General features: G+C 44.0%; 1 protein-coding gene across 1 annotated transcript in view; it reads right to left on the bottom strand.

The window, feature by feature from the left end:
* The window catches only part of LOC310792978 (metabotropic glutamate receptor 8-like), a gene marked incomplete at both ends in the record, with an annotated part of 160,115 nt that extends 139,261 nt beyond the window's left edge, over nt 1-20,854 (bottom strand). Inside the window, one exon of the mRNA XM_083654735.1 lies at nt 20,375-20,854. Within this exon, the coding sequence (XP_083510861.1) occupies nt 20,375-20,854 (480 nt within the window). The remainder of the gene's footprint in view (nt 1-20,374) is intronic.
* Between the last annotated feature and the right edge of the window lie 5,829 nt (nt 20,855-26,683).

The following is a 26,683-nucleotide window of genomic DNA, read 5'->3' as shown; positions in this document are numbered from 1 at the left end:
TGATGAGGTCATAAATCATTGAACGGGCTGGGGGGAAAGCGCCCACGAGGGTGAATGGGGAGAAGGGGAGGGAGGGGAACAGGCACTGCACCAGCAATAATAATAATAAGTTTTGGTCAGAGTGAAATGGTCTATGGTCTCTGCTGATTCTGAAGCTGAATCGCTTGGTTTGACAAAGTAAAAAAAATGTATAAGGATTTTGAGAAACGTTTATGGAAAAGTGAATGAGGAATGAAATCCCTTAGGTCACATGCCGAACCCAAAGAGGGCGTGACTTTGGCACTCTCTAACATGCATGGAGAAGATGGGTAGTAATGGATGTGTTGGTGGTGGTGATGAATGAGCAGCCTGCTGGACATTTCTCAAGGACACAAGTCAAGGCCCTCCCCCTCCAGAGAGGGCAGGGGGTGCTGGCTTCATTGTAATTCCTCTCTGAATCAACAGGTGGCGGGGGGTACAAGGTGATTGCCTGCTAATGAAGAGGAGACGCAGAGTGGGAGGAGGAATCAATATGGCACTCACTAGCCCTGTTCAAAAGCGGCCCCTATTACAGAAATACAGTAGTGGACTATTATACTTTACTTTACTTTACTTTACTTTACTTTATTTCATTTAGCAGACGCTTTTGTCCAAAGCGACTTACAGCATATTACAATATAGCATAAAAATACAGCAATAAAATGCAACAATAAACAACAATAAATAGAAATAAAGACGGGAACATAAAATACACACATCACTTTTCGGAGGGGCCCAGGTGTAGTTCGAAAAAGTGTGTCTTTAGTCTCCGGCGGAAGGGCTGGGCGCTTTCCCCCCAGCCCGTTCAATGATTTATGACCTCATCAGTGATGTCATAGCAGCATACTGTCTGTCTGTCATAGCAGCATGAGCTGTTATGACAGCAGCATTATAGTGTGTTATATAGTACCATTTTGTACTAGTGTCCGAATTCTCAACTGTTAATTTGATTCACTAGTCCACTATAAAATACCCACAATGCAGAGCAATTTCTAGTGAACAGCGAAAGTACCCTACATTTTCTTCCATATACCACAATGCAATCGTTTTAACGATTCTCAATTCCGATTATTTGAGGGGCGGTGTCAAAACAGGTCACATGCTTATTTGACACAAAAAATATGTTTGGGTGACAGGTGGGGGGAATCTGTTGGCTCTACATATCTGTGGATTGCATAAATGTATAATGCTGACATGTAAAGCAGAGAGGCACGTCGGCTCCATTTCAGGGGTAATGTGATATACGGCTGTACTGTAGCAGACAATATCCTACTAACGCTATTAATTTAATAATGTACATGAGGGCATTTAACTCATTAATAAAAAGCATTAAATGTAAGATGTACTGGATGTATCTCAAAGACTAAGTGAGCTTACCAACCAAACAGCTTTCCATGGTATGTACGTTATGTACTGGCAGGCTTTTTAATGTTACACATTCACCTTACTAACATGTTATAAATTGACAGGTGACTAACAAGTAACATAACTTCTAGCATTATACTTGATGCTGCTTTATATTGCAAACATCATATTGTCAAGTTTGTTAAACGTTATCGCAGCAGATAATCAAATTCGTTAGCAAGTAGTAGCTAGCAACATGCTACGTTATTTTGTTGACAGCCTGCCTAGGGAGCTAGCTAGCATATAGCCATTACCATGGTAATGCTGTTGTTTATGTCTCTTCAAAAGCAAAAAATCAATCTTTTTCGTAACGTTTCCTCGGTATGAAAACTATGAAATGATAGATATGGTTAATGAAGAAAGGAAGATCCTGGAGCACTCAATTAACTGGAAAGTATGTTGGTATTTATGTATTTATTGTTGGGAAAGTGGTAATTGTGTAAATGGTAATTGTGTAAATGTCTAAATGTATCCATGTCCTGTCATGTGCTGTTTCATGTTTTCAGAGCTATAGTATATCTGTACTGAAACTAAATACCACCAACCTGGTTGTGTGGCAATAAAAGTATCTTGTATCTTGTATCTTGTAAGTTATTTTAATAAGGTGGTGCAGTGACTAACGTTTCGACGCACAGCGTCTTCATCAGAGTCAAACAATGATGGCACAAAAACAAGTGGTTTAAAAAGCCTCCCAGTACACCCGACATTCTGTCATTGGCTAATAAGGGTGGGAGGTGTATCACTCAATGAGCCAATACATATGCAGCACTCAAACAGGGGAAGGCACAAGAAATAACAGCCAACCCACAGCAAACAACAAGATAAGCAATATATAATAAGAAACACAATAAAATAACATCAGCAGATTCCTCCTAATTAGCAAGGTACAAGTTACAGAAAACATGAGAGGCTTAATTCTTCATTGAGTCCATTTGGTTCAACAGTATTGAGACTGTGAATCCAGAAAGCCTCTCTTCTCAGCAGTTTATTTACAATGTCGCCCCCTCTCTGATAGATATGGTTGTTTGTTCCTGGATTATGAACAAAATGGAACGTTACATCCCGATTTTGTCTAACCTGCGTCATTGTTATCGGGTTGAATGGAGAAACACAGCGAGCTCTGAAAGCGGAAGTGCGATTGCACAGTCTATGGTTGGTGGCCATTTTGTGTGAAAGAGGCCTATTACAAGCTCTTTGGTCCAGGATGAGAGCATGATTTTTGGAAATGCATGGACCATTGCATGGACCCCATAGAAAATAGCTGGGGGCTCAAAAATAGCACTTTGAATGGAAGTCAATACTGTAGTGTACATTTTGTGTACAAGCAGGACTTTGGGAACTATTTCTCCTCCTGGGTGACAGGAAATGGCCCTAATATGGAATTAGGGATACTTTTGTAAAACACCACCAAAAAAAACCCTAGGGCAGATTTCAAGGCCGTTAGGACTAACCATGCACATATTAGCGCAATACGAATATTGCAAATATACACAAAATGTACCAGCAGGGCACAAGGGGCAGTCGTTTACAAGAGAGAGAGACTTCAGTGCTCATTGTGGTCCAATACTTTCACTCTCGCACACATAGGCCTACACACACACACACACACACACACACACACACACACACACACACACACACACACACACACACACACACACACACACACACACACACACACACACACACACACACACACACACACACACACACACAGCAGCTTTTTCGCACCCTGACCCCACACAACAAACAGCACTGTCCCCGTGCTGAAAGATTGAGCACTTGGAGAACATGCTTCTTTTAGTCTATTTATCTCGTTAACATAAATAATACTAATTACATTGAAAAAGTCATTATTTGTGATTAAAATATAATGGTTGTTGGTACGTATGTTAGACCCCCACAGGTGTATGTGTTCATGGGGCCTCAGACTCTCTGTATGGGAGCTCAGCCCCCACATAACTCCAACCCTGGGGACAAGGTTTTTATAGTGACCTAAAGCTAAGCTAAAAACTAGTCAAACTACTGTACTGTAGGTGTCCGTGGAGTGCCGACACTTACAACGGCGACATTTTATTCTGACGATTGCGTGGGTTTTAAAGCTGCATTATAGAGGTTTTTCTCTAAGACGTCCAGTTTAAGTTTCCACAAAGAGGTTTTTCTCGAAGACGTCAGTCTCAGTCACAAAGCTCAGCATCAGCTCTGCACTGCAGTATTCATGCAGGAGAGATCAAGGACGCTCCCTGAATGAACCATAATGGAACCATCTCCTTCCCTTCTCGTCTTCTTCTCAGAGAAAAACCTCTCTGATTCTGAGGAAAGAGTGCTGACAAATCCTACTCAAGTACAAGTATTGTTACTTTAGTGAAAATTAACTTGAGTACAAATAAAACTAGTGCATGAAAGTACTCAAGTAAAAGTACATTTGCTTTATTATAATACTTTACCCTGATTACATTTCACACATCAACAGTTTATAATTTTTTGTATACAATTTTAAATTAACACTTTATGTAGCGGTCCGTGCATGCTTGCAAAATGCATGGTGTTTGCTGATGTGGCTAGTGGTTAGAAACGGGAAGGTCTCGTTCCAAGTGGACTGAAATTTGGATGCGTAATTCTACTTCTTAATTGGGACTTGTTTCATCCATTTTCAGTGGCAACGTGAGCGGAGCCCATTGACTGTATACATATGATGTTTGCCTCTGGGTTGGGTTGCCAGGTAGTAGGTACTACAACACAGTCTGGACATATGAAATGTGAAACACCCATTTGAGTTGTCACTCATTGAATGTCGAACAGTGTGTGTGTGTGTGTGTGTGTGTGTGTGTGTGTGTGTGTGTGTGTGTGTGTGTGTGTGTGTGTGTGTGTGTGTGTGTGTGTGTGTGTGTGTGTGTGTGTGTGTGTGTGTGTGTGTGTGTGTGTGTGTGTGTGTGTGTGTGGCGACCCCCAAACAATGGAACATGTCATGAGATGCAGCTCCGCTCCACAATGTACTGGAAATGATCTGGCCGAGCTGAACACTTGCATGCGCAAACCATTGGAAGGATATAGTCGATGGCCGGACACGTGGAAGAAGATTTGACATTTCAAGTGCCCTTTTTTCAGACATTTCATACTGCATTTCATTCTGTTATTTCTAAATTAATCTCTGTGAGAGGTGGCAAATACTGTACATGTACATTGTACAATAAGGTACAATAAATATACAAATCGCACCAGAAAATAGTTGTTAAGGCAAATATTTTTCTCTCTTTCATGACACATGCCTCCCCACACCCCCGACAATATACAATGTATATCCATTAGTAAGAAAATCTCCCTCCTTCTCACTTTCATTTTCTGGTTCGTACCATAGACTGTATAATAGGTTCGTACGCAATGTTATTGTGTGCTTAATTATGCAGTACTCCTCCAGAGGTATATACAGGTTAATACACCGGAATAAAGTGATTCAGTTCATGAATCTAGCTGTCTGTCTGTAGCTGCTTGAATAAGAGATGGATTGCAAATTGCGGCCTGTGTCAGAATGAGTATAAAACACAAAAGGCTTTATAGGACGATGGCTTCAGACAGCTCAACGAGGACGCTGTTATCAGCTCCACAAATGAATTGCCGGTGCAATGAGCAAATTCCCTCTATTAAATTTCATCACCCAGTCACCACTCTCTCCTTTTCAGCAGAAAGGCAATGAAGTAGTCGAGACAGATTGGCCCACTCCTGCTCACGGAGCCATGATGAAGTCTTGAGCCTGCAATAGGTACAGCAGGCATCACTTTCGCATATTCATATTTTTATCACATAAATATGAGATGAGACTCCTGATTGGACGTGATGCAGGGGTCAGATTAGACCAGATCACCTCCCCATGCTGCCCGTCAGTCCAGCAGTGATACAGTGCTAATTAACTCTCTGATTGACTGTACTGTATTGTAGGGCTGGGCAATATATTGACGCCAAATAGGCGACAATTCGTTTCGAAGGACCCTGATTCGACTGCCAATCTCACAGTCGAATAGTCGAAAAATGTGGTTATGAAACAAGGATCATTCCATTCTGGCTATATGGGGGTGCTGAATGTCTGATTTAATTGCTTGGTTTCTCCCCAATAGATTATGATATATAGCCTCTTTTTGGTATAAGTATCAACCTATTAATACCGTAAAACCAAGTCCCAATTAAACAAACAAATCAAACAAGCTCATGCCAATGGATTTTCTTATTACCAAATATTAAATTAATTTATTATTATTATTATTATTATTATTATTATTAATAATAATAATAATAATAATAATAATAATAATAATAATAATAATAATAATAATAATTAATTTTAATGATTAAAAAATAAAAAGAATAGTGGAATATTCGTAATGAATAGCCAAATCTGATTCGACTGCCAGAAATCTGAGTACAGGGACAGCACTAATTACAGTATATCAATATTGTGATCTGAGATTTGGGATATGGTCATATGGTGATATGGCATCGAGTGTTTTTTTTTGCTGGATTTACAGGCTGCATTACAGTAATGTAGGGGTGTAATAGGTGTATTCGTAATGTAGCGTTTTAGCTTTAGCCCCCCAGCTGAGGGGGGACTACACAACACAACACAACACAACACAACACAACACAACACAACACAACACAACACAACACAACATGGGTTACACATGCATACGAAACTTGTGCTTTCCAGCAGCAACCTCTGTGGGGACCAATCTAGACCATATGGGTGCGATGCCACTCCTGATATGGTGTTCTGTATCAGTCTACTTATAGACCGAATCACAATCATGTTTGTTTACAATAACATACGGGTAGACAACGCCTGCGTCACATACATACAATTTAATGGAGTGGAGCAAACGAAGGCAGGGAACAACTGAGATAAAGAGACAATGGTTCTGTCTAAAACACATGTTAGGTACTTTCATATCTCATTAACAACACTTTCACGAATGTTAGTTTAGAGACCTAATTTATCTGTTGGGCCACAGAATAAAAACAATTACAGCTTGAGTTCACCCAAAACTAGCAGTTAGTCCGACCGGCGGTGAGATGTCACTGTTGGGGGAGATTGGGGTTATCAACACAGTACATAAAATAAGCACAAGAAAACGATAGATAGGTGGAACCATAGGGTATATATCTTTGAAGTTACAATTACGACTAAAAATGACAACAGAAATAAACAATATAACAAGTTTGTGATATCTCCATATTTTAAATCAATCAGCAGGACCCGGACCCGGAAGTGGCTGTTGTTGTTGACGCAACGTCACTGTGATTGGGTCTATTCTTAGAGCGACAGATATAGCACACTGTTTTAAAGGAATGATGGAGCACTGGGGTGTAGGTGTGACTGTTTGGCGATGACAAATGTTTTACATGGATCACAGGTTTGCATAGGGGCCCAGAGTTCATTTGGAAAAAATATATATCTTGTTTTTATTTTGTATCCTTTTGTATTGTATATTACCGGTAGGCCTATGTATCTATATTATATATATATATTTTTTTTTAATAAATCATAATTAAAACTTCACCTGATCACTTTCACATAAACCATAATATTTTTTATGTGCACTCCAGGGAGTATCAAACGGGTGTTTATTCATTTTAAGAAGCATTTATCAGTTTTTGCAAATGAACTCTTCGTGGTTGTTGTTTTGTTTTCTTAACCCCATTAAAGACTGAGTAGTTAAAATAAAAATAAAACAGAGGCTACGTGCAAATGTGTTTGTTGATCACAGTAAATTGAAACTCAAAAAATCAAAAATGCGGCCCTAACTTCCTTCATGCTGACAGACAGTCAGAGACTGCTATGAACAAGCTTCTCTCGCTCTCTTCACACCAAACACTCTTTGATCAACATGAAAAAACAGATCCACACGATCTCTGCCTCTCGTCTGCCTGAGGCGGTGAGCTTAGATCTGACCTATCAGATCCAGATCAATCAGGAAGGAGAGGGGAAAGAACATTAAAGAGAAACATATGGGTTCACTCACAGTCTGCATCTAAAAGTGCAAGGATTTACGTGATTTGATTCTTTTAATTTAATGCAATGCATTCTGCTTGCTCCTTTATATGAATTTTATCTTTTTATCTGCAACGCAGTCTTTGTGTAATAACACGTTGGTCCACAGTGCAATTCTTTTTCCGCAAAATGTCGAACGTAAATTTGAAAGCAAACGTCGGTTCCTTTAATTAACCTTTATTTGGAAATGTTAGACAAATAAAACAACTTTGGTTGTGTTTAGGCAAGTAAAACAACTTGGTTAAGGTTAGGGTTAGGGTTTGCATTAGGCTTAATTTGGTAAATTATGGTCCCATTTAGAGTAAAAATAGAGAAAAAAAGACTGTTTACAATAAAACAAAATACTATGTTTTCAGGTGTGATTGACAGGTTGTCTGTCCAGTGATCGTGCAGCTAGCCAATCACGGACCAATAGCAGGTTGCACTATGGCTCTTCTCGCCCAAATTTACACCACTTCTGGCTACAAATAACCAAGATGGCGACGGTGAAAATGCCAACCTCCAGGCTTCAAAACTGGAGTTAAAAAACCAATGGGTGACATCACAGAGGCTACAGTACATCCATATACGGTCTATGAGCAGGACTGATGCTGTGGGTGCTGCAGGTGGCGCTGGGTCCGTCTGCAGCTGTTAGAACTACTTGAGTTTGAGCAGTTTCAGCAGATTTACACAGGATTAGAGTGAGAATTTGGCAATGGTGATCCTGGTTTCTCTGTCAGGTGTTCTCTCCCTACACTTTCATATCGCTGCTGTCGTGTGAAAACCTACCTCCAGTTTTGATTTTCACCTGAATTGAAGGATCACATCCTTCTCTGTGGGTTGAGAGAATAATCCTCCTCTTTCAAAACTCGTTGGATAACGAAAGAAATGATCTGTCGTCGAGCAAACAAACAAGGCTGTCTTTCTTAGTTCCTAAAAAAGATGACATTTTGTTTTCACCCGAAAGTGATATTATTACAGATCCATGCTAAATCACATCAAACCATAAGCAACAGGTTTGTCAGTCCCTGGTAGAAAATCATACCAAACCTGTCGTGAGGTAGATATGATTCTGTTTTGTTAAAGCGCCCGTTCCCGTCAGTGTTTACCTGTTTAACGATGTTCAAAGGTTCTCAATGTTCTATGAGCGCCTGCTGTATAGTCACACGTCATCCGATTCTGTGCTATACCCTAGGCTTGCCGCGGTAGTCGGTGTTACACAGTGGTCGGGCATACAAATGCGTTACATATCATTATGTCATATCAGACCATCACATTTTTACAAGTTCTCCAATTAAATTATGCAGTTTGTTCGTTGTGTTTTTCAGCCCAGAAATGTCTTTGATCCTCGACTGAGATCAATGCAAACTAATGGGAGATTAACTGTAGTGGAATTGCTGAATTTGAAATTGTAATCTCTTGGACTACTGTTACTGTGAGAAGTAATTTAAAGCAGTTCCAGCAGGATTTTAGTTTTTTCCACATTTGTTTTAGATCCCTTTAATATTCATTATGGCAGTTTTTAGCTGCTGCACAATGATTAAAGATTATATATATATATATATATATATATATATATATATTTAGAACACGGCTCTCTTGAATACTCGATTCTGATTGGTCAATCAACAAGATTCACCGGTCATTATTTCTCGACAACCGACCGCTGCTCTGCCACACCTGGATTAATCAGTTGGTAAGAGCATTTTGTCTGCAAACACTACTAATTAGGCCAACCAGTTGCAGCTGTGGTGTCTTCTGTGCCAATTACGAATGAAACCGCTTTGTCGTTGAAAACGCTATTAAAAAATCAATTTGAATAATTATTTTTGTCAGATTATTGAATGATTTAGTTGTAGGCCGTGTTCTAAGCGGGATAATGTATATTGAGGCGGTGATTACTGGGAAATACTGACCTTCAGGTGAATCATTAAGCCCTCCGCTGCGCGTCGGGCTCAATTATCACCTGTCGGTCATTATTTCCCCCGTAATCACCGCCTCAATATACATTATCCCTTACATATACAACAGTTAGTTCCGGCCGGGCAATTTGATTGGACAAGAGGGATTCTACCAGTGCCAATATTTCATGATAATGCACTCACAGCTGCCCTAATCAACAAAATGCTTCACAGCTGTAGAGTAGAGAGTAGTAAAGTAGACAGCCTGCAGTTAATTAGGCTGATTAGGCTACATTTTCGGCAAAGCAGAAAGCTGAGGGAACTATTTTTGTTGGCGGAGGAATAAATAGAGAAATCATATATTTTCTCAGCTTTTTGTAATTTTTTTAATCAGCTTTGTTTAATAGAACTGTTGTATAAAAGCAATATCACACTCGAGGTCGTGCTGTTGTTGTCTAATATCGGCACTGCTGTGATTATCTTCAGCACTCGGCCTGCGGCCTTGTACATGTGCCTACGACCGAATCACAGCAGTGCCGATATTAGCCAACAACCGCACTCCCTCTCGTGTGATATTGCTTATATATATACACACACACACACACACACACACATATGTGTGTGTGTATTTATTTATTTACTTATTTATTTATCTCAGGCTCATTCACTCCCATTCAAATCTGAACAGCAGAGAAAACAACAACAGATTTCTAAGTAAGACTTCTAAGTCGGTACACTGCAAAAACTGTTATCACTTTATCCAGAATAAGACTTCTAAGTCGGTACACTATGGATAACAGAGGGCAGAGTGGATTCATGACAGAGGAAGAGCCATTAACAGGACAGAGGTGACGGAGCCTCTCTGAATCATGCCACTCATTACAAACTTAGCGCCGCATACTTTTTCACAGTACGCCCCCTGCAGCTATACTTTGTCTCAATTATTTCCACTCACTGCAGAAAGCATTATTGTGATGACCACATTCAACTTGTTATTATTCATTGCTAACGATTGCCGAGATCCGTGTGTTCTAGTGGAGGAGCGTCGAGCCGAAGACCGGGGGCTATTTTGTCCCTAATGAGAGTCCGTCCCTCAGTTTTGTCGGGTGTGTAGCTCACTCGGCTTGCCGCGCCCGAGGCTCGCCATCACGGCTAATACAATAAAGGACAGCCTATGACCGCACGCGCACGCGCACACGCACATGCACACACACACACACACACACACACACACACACCTCTGCCTCTGCCTCATCTGTTGACTCATTGATTCATCATGTCCCACGCTTGCTTGCAGCACACGGCGTTCGCTGGCTCACTCGCACCGCAGCGCGCTCGCCCTGATTCGGGTCAGGGAGCACGATCAGCGGTGAGCGGGGGGTCTGGGACCATGTGGAGATCAGCGGTGAGCGGGGGGTCTGGGACCATGTGGAGATCCGCTCCGGGCGTCTGAACGGCCATCGTACCATGTGGCGACGCGGGGGTGTCCGCCTGCCTGCGCACATGTGCAGATCACATCACCTCTGAGCACTAGAGATGAAATGGTAAGAGAATTTCACATGAAAATGATAGTGATCAAAATGGTCACGTTATCAGTATTATCGCGGTATTGTTCAAATGTGTTGAACATTTTCAAAAAGTAGCCAAATGATACTCTCATTGAAATCTTTTCACCAAATTTTATATTGAAACGTCTGGGAGTTTTTCAAATCGCGATAATCAGCGTAACACTGTAATCATGGTAACACGGTTTTAATGATAATTACTTAATTATTAATTACTTTAATGATAATTGCTTCATTGGAGCGTGGCCATGCCGGTGCTATGATGCTTCTGCCGTGCTGCAGTCATCCAAGATGGAGGTTAAGAAATTTTAAGGGCACACAGTGAGTGTGTGTGTGTGTGTGTGTGTGTGTGTGTGTGTGTGTGTGTGTGTGTGTGTGTGTGTGTGTGTGTGTGTGTGTGTGTGTGTGTGTGTGTGTGTGCGTGCGTGCATGTGTGCCTACGTGTGTGTGTGTGTGTGTGTGTGTGTGTGTGTTTCAACCACCCAAACACACAGAGGTTCATGGCTGACTGACTCATATGACCACTTAACCACACTGCAAAAAGTAACTCGCCATTTCGGCTGCTCGGAATCCTCTCTGCTCCTTCCTATGGCTGTGCAACAGTCTCTGACACAGGGGACGACTGTTGCCAAGAAACTCATTCTGAAGGAATGGAAGTCCCCCTCTCCACCTTCTTTTCAGCTGTGGTTTATGGACATGGCCTCAGTTATACGGATGGAGAGACTCAGGGTCCTGAGGACCAACTCACTTAAAAGATTATGAACTATCTGGGGCCCGTTTCTGGCCTACTTTGACGAGGTTAAAAGCGACAAGTGACTCGCCCAGCTGATTTCTCATGGACCCCTTGCATGGGATCCCATGCACAACATCTCTTACAAGCACATAGCACCACGTTGGAATATTGGAATATCGAATATATGTATGCCTTTTCTTTCTTTTCTTTTCCTGTGTCTGAGCTTGTTAGTTTTTTTGTGTTAAAAGAAAAACTGAAAAATATTGAAGAAAATAAACAAAGACCAACAGAACAATTTCATCTCGTCTCCAGACTTATCACTCTTCATTGTTTGTGTGAAATCATCTCACTGCACTGGCAGATAATTTGACTGGTTTCAACAAATTTGACTTTCTTTCAGGGGAATGTAACCTTCAGGACATTTTACTTAGTAAAAGTAAAAGCTCTCTCGTCTCTCTCCTACATAAAAACATACTGTACATGTAAACTGAGAGAGAGACAGTGATGGGGCCAGAGATGGAGACTTGGACTTAATTCGCACACAATAGTGACTTGGGACTCGTCCTCAAAAGACTTGAGACTCGGCTCGGACTTGAGATTTGGGAGTTGTGAACAATCTTTATTTATCTTTACTAAATTTATTTTTTGTCACATTAACATTAAGGAAATGTCTACTAATAATAATGTCAACTAATCAATGCTGATACTGTATGCTAATAGATAAAGGACTAGATAAAGGAGAATATAGTGTATGCGTTGAATTCCTTAGTTTTAGCTATGCAGTGTTCTAAGCAGACAGGATGGCATGCCGCAGATGATGAAGACTTGAGACTTGATTTGGACTCTAGCTCAAAGACTTAAGACTTGACTTGGACTTGTAAAAAATGACATGTGAGCATCTTTGGATGGGGCGAGGCATAGGCAGGCATTATTGATTTATTTTGCTGGGCTCCACATTCCGCCCTAGTCGCTATGCCCCACAAAGCTTTCCCCTTTTTCTCCCCTTATGGGCGTAAAGACGTTATGGAATTGTGTTGCTAGGGAACAGTTTGGAACCTAGCTTGTCCTGTCAATTATTGTACTAGAAAACCCTGCAACAGGAAGTAAGCTGGGGAAATGTTGAATGTTTATGTCATGGAGTTGAAAGCGTCTATAGGCAGTGCAGGAGGCAGTGCGGTTGCGGTGAGGCCCATAGAGAGTGTGAGTCCTCCAACAAAGTCGGGTGGAGAACAGGCACTTTTTGAGGGCATACTGTACACAGTGTAAAGTGAAATTTACTGAAAGCAGGAGATTATCTGCCAGTGCTGGTCTGGAAACAATTGTTAAAATCACCTGACACCATGTCTTTTTTTATTTATTTTATTTATTATTATTATTTTGCAGTGTAGCCAATTAATCAACATCATACCTGCCTGGGTTACTTTAGGTCAAATCAGGTTCTATCTCCTCACACCTAGTCTCTCCCCAGAGACTCAAATATTACGTTGAATCGCTGTGCTCCGCATACTGCATGAGTGAGTCTGTGACACTTAACAGCCACTGCTGGTTTTTGAAGGCGGGTTGAAATTGAATGAGTGACAGGTCGTAGCACCGATGCTAGAGTGGTTCAAAAAATGGGCTGCGCCTCCCATGTTGTCTGATCGCAAAGTCGTTACTGATTGGGGAGGACTGAATCCACCACTGGCATATCACTGGCCAAGTGAACGGTTCCCTCCCATAACCAGGCGGCTGAGGGAAAGTGTCCTAGACCCAGAGAGAGCTCTGCAGCATGCAGTAACGTAGTGTAAGAACTCTCATGGGTCTGGCGTTGAGACTACCTCACACCTGACCAAAGACAGCAGCTGATTGGCTCTAATTACCATCAGGCTGAGGAGAGCCCAGAGGCATAGAGCTTCTCTCTCTCTCTCTCTCTCTCTCTCGCTCTATCTACCTCCCTCCCTCTCTCTCTCTCAGCCATCTCTCTCTACCTCCCCTCTCTACCTCTCTCTCTACATCCCTCCCCTCTCTCTACCTCCCTCTCTCTCCCTCTCCACCTCCCTCCCTCTCTCTCTCTCAGCCATCTCCCTCCCGCTCTCTCCCTACCTCCCCCTCTCTCTACTTCCCTCCCTCTCTCCCTCTCTCTCTCTCAGCCATCTCTCTCCCGCTCTCTCCCTACCTCCCCCTCTCTCTACCTCCCTCCCTCTCTCTCAGCCATCTCTCTCTCCCTCTCTCCCTACCTCCACCTCTCTCTACCTCCCTCCCCCCCTCTCTGTCCCTCCCTCTATCTGTCTCTCTCTCCCTCTCTCTCTGATCGATAATGAGGGAGGCAAGGTTAGCCTGTTTATGTAAGTCAATGGAGTGTGGAATGCGAATTAAAATGGTTGGCGGCAGAAAATAGATTAAGGCAGCAGAAATTGAGACGTATATAAGAGTGTGCAAGGTAATGGGTTCAGGTATTTTAAGAATGATGTTATGTTCGTTAGAGACTCTCATTCAAGAAGCAGGGCCACAGATATTGTGCCATGTACTGTAGATTTAAGACCTGTTCTGACAAAACACCTTTTAGTACATGGCAGTGGTAGAGTGGAATATGCTGCCAGTAGAAATAAAAGCATGTCAGTCATCACAGATTTAAAAGGGGAATGTGGAGAGACAAGCAAAATGAAAATGAAATGTGGACGGACAAGCCCGTCTTTATTGTCACAAATCACCACAATGCATGCACACACACATGCTTAATGGTGTCGTGAAATTTTGTCTCTGCATTTATCCCATCGAGGCATGTCAGGAGCAGCGGGCAGCTTTCAGTGTACAGTGCCCGGGGACCATCTTCAGTTCTTTGTCATCACTGCTCAGGTGATGATATTCTGCATGTTTTTAGTGGGGGTCCATACCGATGTTGTATGGAGGAACCCCCCAGGGGAGCACGGGGAGAACATGCAAACTCCACACAGAAAGGCCCTTTTGACGAGATAGCCCACCTGGGCAGTAGGCACGGAGGACAAGGGGGGGACACACCCTCAACGCCCACAGCGTCCCAGGTGGGAATCAAACCCAGGACCTTCTAGCTGTGAGGCGACAGCGCTAGCACTGCGCCACCGTGTCCCTAGCAGCCACCAGCCCCAGTGGGGAATGATTATTTGACGAAAATGAACGAATGATTTATAGAAATGGTGGTCTATGGTGTAGTTACACGTGTAAGTAGGACTATATGTACGGTACAGTATTCATAGTATTCATTCATTCAGTTACATCATCACACAGCCATCTTGGTACAGTAGGACAATAACAGGTGATTGTAATCAATTAACAGGTGATTACAATCAAATGGCAAAAATCAGCCAATGAGCTGTCTGTATGTACAGTAAGTCAATGCAGTGTGATGTGAGCTTCTGTGTCCACAAGGGGCTCGGTGAGATGCCTCCGCAGCGCCCCCCGGAGGCGTCAGCAGGGAGCAAGGTCTAAAACTTCACAGATAAGGCGGTTCAGTGCACGCGGTGTCCCTGGCAGACGGCTTTACACTGACCTGCTTTGTTAGGGCAGCACCCCGACAGCACGCCTGACTGTTTAGCGCTCCTCTGTGGCTGACCTCCGCGCTCCGCCGGGCCGCTTCCCTGCCAAGCTGCTCTTAATGCAGGGCCGCTTCACATTCCACACTCCATTCAATATCCCTCCACCGAGGTCACACAGTCACCTTCTCTCCTGAAGCAGAACGGTGAATATTTATACGCTCCTCTCCTTGTGGCCCGCGGCAGACAATGACTGTGAAAACAGCTCGAGGGCAGCTGTATTAGATATGGATGTTAAAAGGCTGTCTGCTGTGGCGATGGGTGTTTTCCCCTCACGTCAGTTAGGTTTTAAACCTATATTCTTAGCTGCTAAGCCCTCATTGGCTCTGAAAGAGAAATAAAGTTGTCATGAAGATAACACGGCGAGATTAAAAAGCACTAAGATCCCCCCCCCCCCCCTCCCCCGAAGAAAGTTAATTACAATCCCATAACGAATAGTCCTCCATCGCTCTCCCTCTGTAATGACTCACAAAGCTTTGAAACCGCACACGCTTCCTGTTGAACATCAGCTGATCGAAACCATCCAACAGTGGCAAGGCTTTACTGTCCACAGCCAGCGAGTCGGGGAATCCGATACTCGGATAGATACCGAATTTCTTTTCGGATTTACAATTTTCTGATTGCTGTACCACTATTTTGAAACTATAGGCTATTTTTGCACTACACACTACACACTAACCACATAACCTTACACCAAACCAGCAAAACATGATGTAATGTATCTCTTGCTAAAGCAAGCAATTCTTGCAAAACTCTTCAAACTCTTTTTAAAGGTGTGTTTTTGTACACACAAACCTTCATTTGAATAAAAACACAAAGCACCAAGCAACTGATAGGATTGATGAAAAACACTTGTGGCTTTTGCTTTTTCTGTGTGCAGGGCATAACAGTTTGCAAAAAATAAGTCATTGAAACGCTCCTTTGGATTAACTTTCTATGGTTGCAATATCTATACTAACCTCACGTCAGCATCACAGGCTGTCAACAGACTGGACAGCTAGATACTGTTTCTGCTCATGCCCTTAATTGGCCCATGACCAGCCTTCCTACAAAGTTTTGTGATGTTACATGAATCTGTTTGGAAGTTAGCAGCCTTTTTCTGATTGAACACGCCCATTACAGTGCCCCCTGTTGGCCAGTGGGCGTGGAACGTTAATCACTTCTACGTTGGCCCCTGAGCAACCTTTCTGCCACGTTCCGTGCAAATCCGTTCATAACTTTTTGAGATATGCTGCAGACAAACAGACAGACAAACCAACAGACAATCAAATGGACAGACAGACAGACAGACAGACAGACAGACAGACAGACAGACAGACAGACAGACAAACCAACAGACAATCAAATGGACAGACAGACAGACAGACAGAGACAGACAGACAGACACACAGACACACAGACAGAGAGACACAGACAGACAGACACACAGACAGACAGACAGACAGACAGACAGACAGACAGACAGACACAACATAACTGGCGAAAATGGCGATTTTAGGCCTCAATAAAAGATTAAATAATAGATAATACATTAAATGCCTTGTGAAGATGGAGATTTTGTGCAGTGCGGTCATGTCCAGCCTGAGACTATATCCTGATTGTGCGAGGGTCACTTTGAAGTCTGCAGCCCCCTCGGGACACAGCAGAAGCCTCCATAACACTGAGCAGACTGTAAGGGGCCGTCATAAATTATAATTGAGCTCCATCAGCTGCGATGATGAGCCCTAATGCGTTGGCGCCACGCGGGAAATGTCAGCGCCGCTCTCACATCCATTAACATCCATCCAGGCTGTGACAGAATGAACTCTCACATCCATTAACATATATCCAGGCTGTGACAGAATGAACACATCCATTAACATCCATCCAGGCTGTGACAGAATGAACACATTCATTAACATATATCCAGGCTGTGACAGAATGAACACATTCATTAACATCCATCCAGGCTGTGACAGAATGAACACATCCATTAACATCTATCCAGGCTGTGACAGAATGAGCTCTCACATCCATTAACATCCATCCAGGCTGTGACAGAATGAGCTCTCACATCCATTAACATCCATCCAGGCTGTGACAGAATGAACACATCCATTAACATCCATACAGGCTGTGACAGAATGAGCTCTCACATCCATTAACATATATCCAGGCTGTGACAGAATGAACACATCCATTAACATCCATCCAGGCTGTGACAGAATGAACACATCCATTAACATCCATCCAGGCTGTGACAGAATGAACACATCCATTAACATCCATCCAGGCTGTGACAGAATGAACACATCCATTAACATATATCCAGGCTGTGACAGAATGAGCTCTCACATCCATTAACATATATCCAGGCTGTGACAGAATGAACACATTCATTAACATCCATCCAGGCTGTGACAGAATGAACACATTCATTAACATCCATCCAGGCTGTGACAGAATGAACACATCCATTAACATCCATCCAGGCTGTGACAGAATGAACACATCCATTAACATCCATACAGGCTGTGACAGAATGAACACATCCATTAACATCCATCCAGGCTGTGACAGAATGAACACACGCAATGTCAAGAAAACCTTTTGAGTTCTCAAAGTCTCTAGTGGCAACACAGTCTCAATTATATATTTTGTATAGGCTATCACAGCTGACCATCACACTAATTGCCCACCCAAATATGAGTTTAAAAATGTTTACAACTATTACAAAACAGAGCTCAAAAACAGCCAATCTGTCTGCTCAAATAATTTCTCAGGACTGAGGGCGTGGCCACATCACATTCTATCTACCTGTCCAGTCTGAGCAACGTCATGCAACCTGCTGAGCAGGGATGCAGCATGGACATAACACCCCCTCTGCAGCACCTGGCTACAGTGAAGATTTGATAGATAGCCTAGAGAGAGAGGGTGTTATGTCCATGCTGCATCCCTGCTCAGCAGGGTGTATGACGTACGTTGCTCAGAACACTCAGACACATTATGATTGGTTGGAGATCTCCTGAGATAACTCCGCCAACTTTACCTCCACTTTTTCAAACTACCACTTTTCTTTTTAAAGATCGCAGTATAATTGAATTTTCATATTTTGTATAATTTTTATATGCATTCAAGACCACAAATAACATACAAGAAAATCACGGAATTGCCTTGCCAGGGGCTTTAAGCCTCTCTCCGCATGCTCCGCAACGATGAGCTTGTGAGGCCATAAACCACACATCAGCTCTATTAAGCCGCCCTGACTGTTTGCTGTTGCTGGTCTGACTTAATACAAGTGACATCTCCAGTGTAAAGCAGCAGCTGTGGTCATTTTTTTTGTGTGTGTGTGTGTGTGTGTGTGTGTGTGTGTGTGTGTGTGTGTGTGTGTGTGTGTGTGTGTGTGTGTGTGTGTGTGTGTGTGTGTGTGTGTGTGTGTGTGTGCGCGTGTGTGTGTGTGTGTGTGTGTGTGTGTGTGTGTGGTCGTACCGAAGCTGTCAGAGTCACGGGCGGTTGCCAACAGTCCGGCCCCCGAGGGCCACAGTCAGCATTTTAGCGGGGTTGTTATTCTGGTCCAGTAACAAAACACCTGATGTACCTTGAATGCAACATAAGAGGTCACATGTTCCGCTCCACTAGCTACAGACAGACAGGTGATTTAGCAGGCCACTGATCTGGAACAGAGCAGTAACAACATATGTGCCGTTTGGGCGCTGTTGTCCAAAGCTCGTCACACCACCATGCGTGACCCATGCATTATCAGCATGGACGGCCCCCGCTGGGAACTGAACCCCAAACCCTGGCAGCGTTAGTGCCTTGCTCTGCCCTTTGAGCCGCACAGGACCGCAGCACTGAAGTGAATCAATCATCCAAAGCACGAAAGACATTTAAAGTGGAGATACATGAGAAAAGCCTTTTTAACCCTTTTAGATCACACACCATATATGCAAAAGAAAGAGGAAAGGGGGCGGGACATTATTCTTATATCAAATTCCAATCATGTTTTAGAAGGAATCTCTTGTGCTTCAGCCCCTCCACAAAGGGAGGTCAGTGCTCTCAGAAGAGGACAGGATACTGGAAACAGTAGAATTGACTGGAGCATTATGAAATCACTGGCAAACAAATTTAATGAGGCACAAAAACTAACGTTTCGACACGAGCAGCATCTTCTTCAGACTCAGAGTCAAAACAGTGAAGACAGATCTTCCAACAGTTTAAAAAGCCTCCACTCTAGAGAGGATAGTTCCTCATTGGTTACAAGGGAGGGAGTGGAAGCTGGTCAATCAATAAGCCAATCACATGATGACAGCACTCATAGAACAAAATAGAAGAGGTGGAGATGCTGTGTTAAAGCAGCAATCCATCCACAATAATACATAATAAGCAACAAGTACTAACAAGTAATTGTAATACAACACCAACACAAATTCCTCACGATAAGATTACAAAAAACAAGAGAGGCTCAGTTCCTTATTCAATCCCTGAGGCTCACCAGTGTTTAGAGTGAAGATCCAGTAAGCCTCTCTTCTGAGAAGTTTGTTGACAATGTCTCCCCCTCTCTGTGAGGGGGAGATTTTTTCAATACCCCAGGCCAGAATTTGAGTGTAGCTGCAGAGCCATGTTGTGTCCATGTCATAGTCCATGTTTTTGTTGCGTATGGCAGCCTTATGTTCTGCAACCATGGTTTTGAGAGGGCGTTTGGTCTGACCGACGGCGACGTAGACCAAGCCGGTCAGACCAAACGTGTGGCCACTCAAATTTTCTGTTTCACTGGGAAATTCATCACAGTACAGAAGCTAAATATGCTCTAACTTCCGCTTCACTGGGGGAGAGGACATGAAATGAATTTGATCATATGACTCTAGGTACATTTGCATTTCACCTCAAACAAGACAGGACACTGCTTTCAAGTCTGAAATTTACCTCGATTTTCTAGAAAGATGAACATTTCACCTTTGAAATGATGTCACTAGGTTGACTGTACTGTACAGTCAACCTAGTGACATCATTGCCCTAGTTGGCGAAAAGGTGAAATGTTCATCTTTCTAGAAAATCGAGGTAAATTTCAGACTTGAAAGCAGTGTCCTGTCTTGTTTGAGGTGAAATGCAAATGTAACTACCGTAGTCATCATATGTCTATATGATTCAATGTTTCATGTCCTCTTGAAGAAACCCCGGACACCGATGCGACGGCAGGCTCTTACCTTGAACAGCCGGAGGATATTGGCCACCATGATGGACACGGAGCTGGCCGCCGCCCCGATGACCCCCACCACCTTATCGGGCTTGGCGAAGATGGGCGGGTCCCCGTTGGCGCAGCGGACGTCCGAGCCATCCCTCTCGATGAGCGCCTGGACGAAGGTCAGCGACTGCTCCAGGGCGTAGGTGTCGCGCGAGCAGGTGTCCAGGACGCGCGCCCCCAGGGTCACGTTGGGCAGCAGCTCTGGGTCTTTGTTGATGAGGTCGATGGCGAACAGCATGGCCTCCAGCCGGTGGATGCCCTTCTCTTTCTTCAGCTCCCCGCAGGGCGCGCCCCTCTCCCCGCGAGCGTGCACGGGGAACAGGCCTCCCAGCACGATGTCCCCGTCCAGGCGGATGGAGTGGGCGTACTCCTGCAGGGGGAGCCCGGGGTCGGCGAGCACCTGCGAGGCGGCGGCGCCCGGCAGCCGGCAGCTCGCCAGCATCAGCAGGCAGAGGGAGAGGCGAGCGGAGAGGGGGCGGGGCATCAGCAGGCAGAGGGAGAGGCGAGCGGAGAGGGGGCGGGGCGTCCAATCCCTCGCCATGTCGTGGAGAGCGGGGCAGAGGGTGGATGGAGCTGTCGTGAGTTTGTTCACGTCTTAGCTTACATTCGCTTTAGGGAGGTATAGGCTGCTCCTGGATAGCATAGCAGTACACAGCCAGACAATGTCAGTATTGGGATTTCACACACGTACCACTTTATTCACCTATACCTGTCAACCATACAATGCCTGGTCGCTACGGCACTATACTCTCTCAACACACATGTAGATCGATATAGTTTAACACGTACTGAAGAGACAAGCAGGAAGAAGCGCCACCCAGTGACTTAATCTGTTACTGCAACCAAACAAAGTTCCAAAAGCAGAGTAGGCATATTTGCGACTGTCACAGCGCGGGTGTGGTTGCAGGTGGACAGCTGACTGGCGGGTGGGCTGAAGCGGTGGCGCTGGGGGTGTCACGGTGGCAGGAGGGTCCCCGCGCCCGGGACAGGGTGGACCACAGCAAGCGGTCCCACCTATCTACTACGGAGGGTCACCTCTGGGTTTTAGCACGCTACAGGCCGCTGTGCCGTGCTGGGCGTGGCCGCCGTCCCTGGAGTGGAGGAGGGCGAGTGGAGCAGCAGACGGACCGGAGCTTCAGGTCATCTGGTGGAGCCTCGGGTCTCAGCAGCTCTGGCTCTCACATTCTGAACCAGCCTGTTTGGGATTTAGAGAGAAGAACAACTGTCAGAGTGTTAACTGGGTTGCTGTCTTTAAAAGAATCTCTTATGCACAAACACATGCACAAGGCCATAGCTACACAATCCCCACCCGAGAGAGAGAGAGAGAGAGAGAGAGAGAGAGAGAGAGAGAGAGAGAGAGAGCATGTGTGTGAGGGAGCGTGCATGTGTATGTGTGTGTGTGAGACACGCGCACGCGCATGTGCACGCAGGCTGGCAGAGCTCTCTCTGACAGACTTTCACAACGATCAGCCATGTTTCAAAGTGACTCCACAGATGAGATGAAACATAGAGCTAAGATACAAATCTCCTTTCACCTATTCATCAGCATCTACCTGCATATGTGTCTGTTAAAGGAGGGCTTGGCTGATTGATTCTCAACCAGCTTTGTGTCATTGTGGGTAGTATGGAAACGATTTGAAGGTTTACCTGCCCTCCATGTTGCTTGTAGGCCTATCACGATAACCACTGTTTGTTAGTCGATATATTGTCCCAGAAATAATTGCGATAAATAATATTATTGTCATTTTAAGATTATTTTTTGCCACTGATATAATGATAGCATAATAGCATAATAATGCAAGTACACCCTTTCCAATAGCGAGCTCAGAGCTCAGTTGAGTCTAGTATGTTTTTCCCATTTTTAACACAGTGGGTACCCTCTTTAACACGCTGGGTACCCTTTTTTAACACGCTAGGTACCCCTTTTTAATGCACTGGGTACATAACTTTTCAACATGCAGGGAACGCCAGTATGACGAGTGAGTGAGTTATAACGTATGTCACAATGTTAAAGTGATTGTATTTTCCTGATGTTCGCATGATGATTATGCTGTAAAGAAAGTTAATCTCTGCTTCTAATGGGATTATAATCTGTTTGTGATGTGTGGAGACCAGTCTGGAGACGAGACTGTTGTGTGGAGAGTTCTCCACATCAGAGGTTTAGTGGCTTGGACGACGTGAGATTATTTTCTCTGCTGGAATAAAAAACCTCCTCTTAAAAACCTTCCTCTGCTTTTAACCCTTTAATGCTTCACTGGTCTGAGTTTGGATTTAATTCAACTGGATACAAACTCCACTGTGAACTGAGCAAATTAACCTCTCTCTCTCTCTCTCTCTCTCTCTCTGTGTCTCTCTCAGTCGCTCTCTCCCCTCTTTCTGTGTGTGTGTGTGTGTGTGTGTGTGTGTGTGTGTGTGTGTGTCTGTCTCGCACATACGCACACATGCACACACACATAAGCGTGCATGCACAAACATGCACAAGGCCATAGACATGCAAACGCATATCTGATTCTGCACAATTTCTCCCTCCCTCCCTCTCCCTCTCTTCCCCTCCTCTCTCTCTCTCTCTCTCTCTCACACACACACACACACACACACAGGCATAAGCTTGCATCCACAAACACATGCACAAGGCCATAGTAAATGCATAACTGCACAATCTCTCCCTCCCTCCCTCTCTTCCTCACTCTCTCTCTCCCTCCCCCACTCTCCACACACACAGTGCATTCAATTCATGACATTAGATACCAGCCAAGTCCAAGTCTGACCGAAAAGTCAGTTGTTTGCAGTTATTAACCTGCAATCAGCATGGTAGGTTTCTTTAAATTGTTAAAATGTCTAATTAAAACAATGGTTCTCATCATGGGTTCTGGAGACCACCAGGGGTCCCGAAGGGGGTTCCAGGGGGTCCAAGCAAACTGATGAATTGTTCAACTTCAGCATTTAATGTACAAAAACGTTTAGAGCATGTAGAAGAACGACTGTTTTGTTGTTACAGAAAAAGGCATGGAATTCTGGACAAAAATAACCAATAAAGAATATTCTCAGATTTGGGTCTGAGACAGAAAATCTCATCAGATGGATGGGGGGGGAGGGTGGCTCTAATGTGAAAAAGGTTTAAAATCACTGCATTAAACTATCATGTTCTAAATTTGGGCTGTAGCCTAAATGTAGGCTATAATATTTGCCTACGTTTTTTGCAGCAATGATGACAGTCTGACAGATAAGCTGCTCCCTGTCCCACACGTAAAGACAGCAGCAGGTATTACCAGTGGTTCTCAACATTTGTCATATCAAGGATCACAGACCGCCCCCCCCCCACCCCCCATTCAATTAGATTTTGTCTCTTGCACCAAATATGAGATCATTATTTATTATTAGATATGATATTGAGAGAAAACAGTGAAATTACCTGGCCAAAATAGGCATTCCTCTACATTCTCCAATTGTGGTAACTTCTTGTCAATTAAATAATGGTCAAATGAACAATTCGTTAATTTACTGGACCCCTTGCAACCCCACGTGGTCCCCGGACCCCATGTTGAAAACCACTGTTCTGTACAATTCCTCTGCAGGCGCTTCTGCCCACGCTGCTCCCCAACAGGCAGCGTTTTAACGAGCAGCAGAGGGAAATTCATTGACCGTTTGTCTTGAATGAGCGGGCGGGTCCTACCTGAGCCGGTGGTTTGAGTCCCTGCAGCTGCCGCCTGGCCGGGGTGCGACCAGGTGCGACGGTCTCAGATCAGCCTGGCTCTGGCTCGGTGCGTCGGGCAGGTGGTTACAGCCATGAACACGTTTGGGTTCCCCCGCTCTCACATCCCGGTGCACATTCTGCTGCGACGAAAGGATGAGAGCGCGTGTGGCCGCTCGCAGGCAGCTTTCCAAGCAGAGCGCGTCCCTCCTGCGTCACAGCCAGGCGCACACACAGCGCAGCGCGGCGCAGCGCAGCGGGGCGCCGAGCGAGAGCAGGCACTCAACAGACAACAAAGTGCGGTCAGATGCACCCCCATCCCCCGCGCGCACACGCACGCGCGCTCTGTGGTGGTCAATGGATATATGCCCAATTTACCAGAAGACCCAAACAATTCATCTTAGGCTATGTTCTATGATAAAGTATGTTTTCCAATAATCAATGACACATTAAATTACCTTTATAACTGAGCTTGGCAGAATTACCTCAAGATGCAAGACAAGTGTGTATTAGCATTAGGTTAAATGTCCAATAATAGCTTATAGGCTACAGAAGAGCAAAACAAACGACCAACAGCATTCAAATATGCAAAAACTTTATATTTAATGAAATGTGGTGATCTGTAACGTTAGAGCCCAAAATGGTCTGCCCATATATCAACTCAAGCATCACTTTGCATGTATGGCAGGGAATTGTTATTTTCATGTTAAAGCAACATTTATCTTCCACAATGAATTAAATCATAATCACAATGCTACGAAGGCATTAGCTAATCACCACAGAGCCGCACAGACCAGTTTATCTGGTCATTTCATCGAGTATCACGAATGTAAATGTGCCCAGCTCGAAAGCTCTGAAGCTGGATTGCATCAGCTGAGAATGGTCGCTGGGCTGGCTGGACCCGCTCCTCAAAAATCCAATTTCGAAATAAGCGTTATTTTGATCAAGTGAAAACATAATGGGGATCTATACTGTTACGTAGGGTATGTAGAGGGATGTATTACCGAACGGGCCAGCCGGGCCCAGGCCCAGCACCTCAGGGGGCCCATAAACCAGAGCCTCTTCACAAGGCCAACGCGTATCTTGCCCAGGGCTGGGACCAAATGATCCCTTAGGCCCCCAACCCTTAATTTTTTACATAGGCCCTACGTTACCATACCTTTATGGTCAATTGGAGGGTTATTGTGCTTTTGGCTTCCCTTGATTCACTCACCAACACACAACAAAACACAAAAAACACAATGGTAATCTATTGAGTGGCTAGTAAAATTTTAACATTGACCAGCCATTTGGCTGGTGGACAAAAAAAGTTAATTTTGGAGTCTGCATTGAGATACTGATCAATATTATTTCTTGTTATTGTGAGTTGGCTTTGAGTGTTCAGGTGGCTGTGCTGTAAATCCTGTTGAGATGCAGGTGAATGTATGTTATTCTGGCCTTAATCGTGCGTATATAGCCTACACTGTGGGGGGGGGCCCTTTATGCATCCAGGCCCAGGGGCCCGTCATGTCATAATCCGCCTATGCGTATGTCTACTAAACTTATTAAAAGCTCATAAAGATAACACTGTTTCTAATAGTTTGCTAAATTGCTACGGCTAATCGGCTAATGCTGCTAAGTGAGCTAAGCTAGGCTGTGTTGTTGTGGGGAGGTGACGCAATGGTGACGCTCACCAGGTAACCACGCCCCAAACCTAAGTCTTATTTATCCAATGTATTTATCGTCTATTTTCTTTGAAATGGGGCCATAATTTAGAAAATGGAGAACATGAGAGCATGAAAAAGACTTGAAATTGTTGATTCAGACCATAAACTTAGATTTGGAAAGTGTTTATTTAAGACACTAGGCAGCGCACACTCGATTCCTAGGCTCGCCCGCTGTGTGTGTGTGTGTGTGTGTTGGCCCTGCAGCCAGCCACCAGGGCCAACACTGACACTCTCACAATGTTTGCACTTGATATTTTTTGTGATGTAAATTTTAGATACTGACTTTTGATCACATCGTTTGTAGTCTACATGTACGGTATGTTTATTTTATCATTATTTATTTGACTGTGTTGTGAATTTAATCATTATTTCATTTATTTATATAGGGACAGATACAGTACATAGCCTATACATATAACATTTGCAAACGTCTGATGACATGTATCATTAAGACTAATTAAAAGTAATTTACTATACATCCTTGTATTTATTCTATTGTGTGGTGTAGGGATGGGTGCGGGGAGCATTGAGGGCAAACCATTCACTGACACCCCAGAAAATCTCCCTCTTTTTCACAGCCCAATGTTGGCAAGTATGGTGATGACTTCTTGGTTTGTCATGTCTGTTTCAGCTCAGGCTACAGCACAGCTCAGGTGGGTGCAGGGCGCCACCCAGCGGACAAACACTGGAACAACCTGCTGACAACTTCTGCTGTTGAGAGACTGATGGAACTCCCTCACAGAACCAGCTGCAGAAGGCTAATGACAACATTTAAACTAAAATACACAAGGCAGACATAAAACTTGACAGATGAGATTACAACACAACAACCAAACACTACATTACATCACCACAACAGCAGCAGCAACAACAC

Source organism: Poromitra crassiceps (genome assembly GCF_964638095.1).
Source record: "Poromitra crassiceps genome assembly, chromosome: 18".
Classification (NCBI taxonomy): Eukaryota; Metazoa; Chordata; class Actinopteri; order Beryciformes; family Melamphaidae; genus Poromitra; species Poromitra crassiceps.
This window is presented reverse-complemented; position numbering and strand designations above follow the sequence as displayed.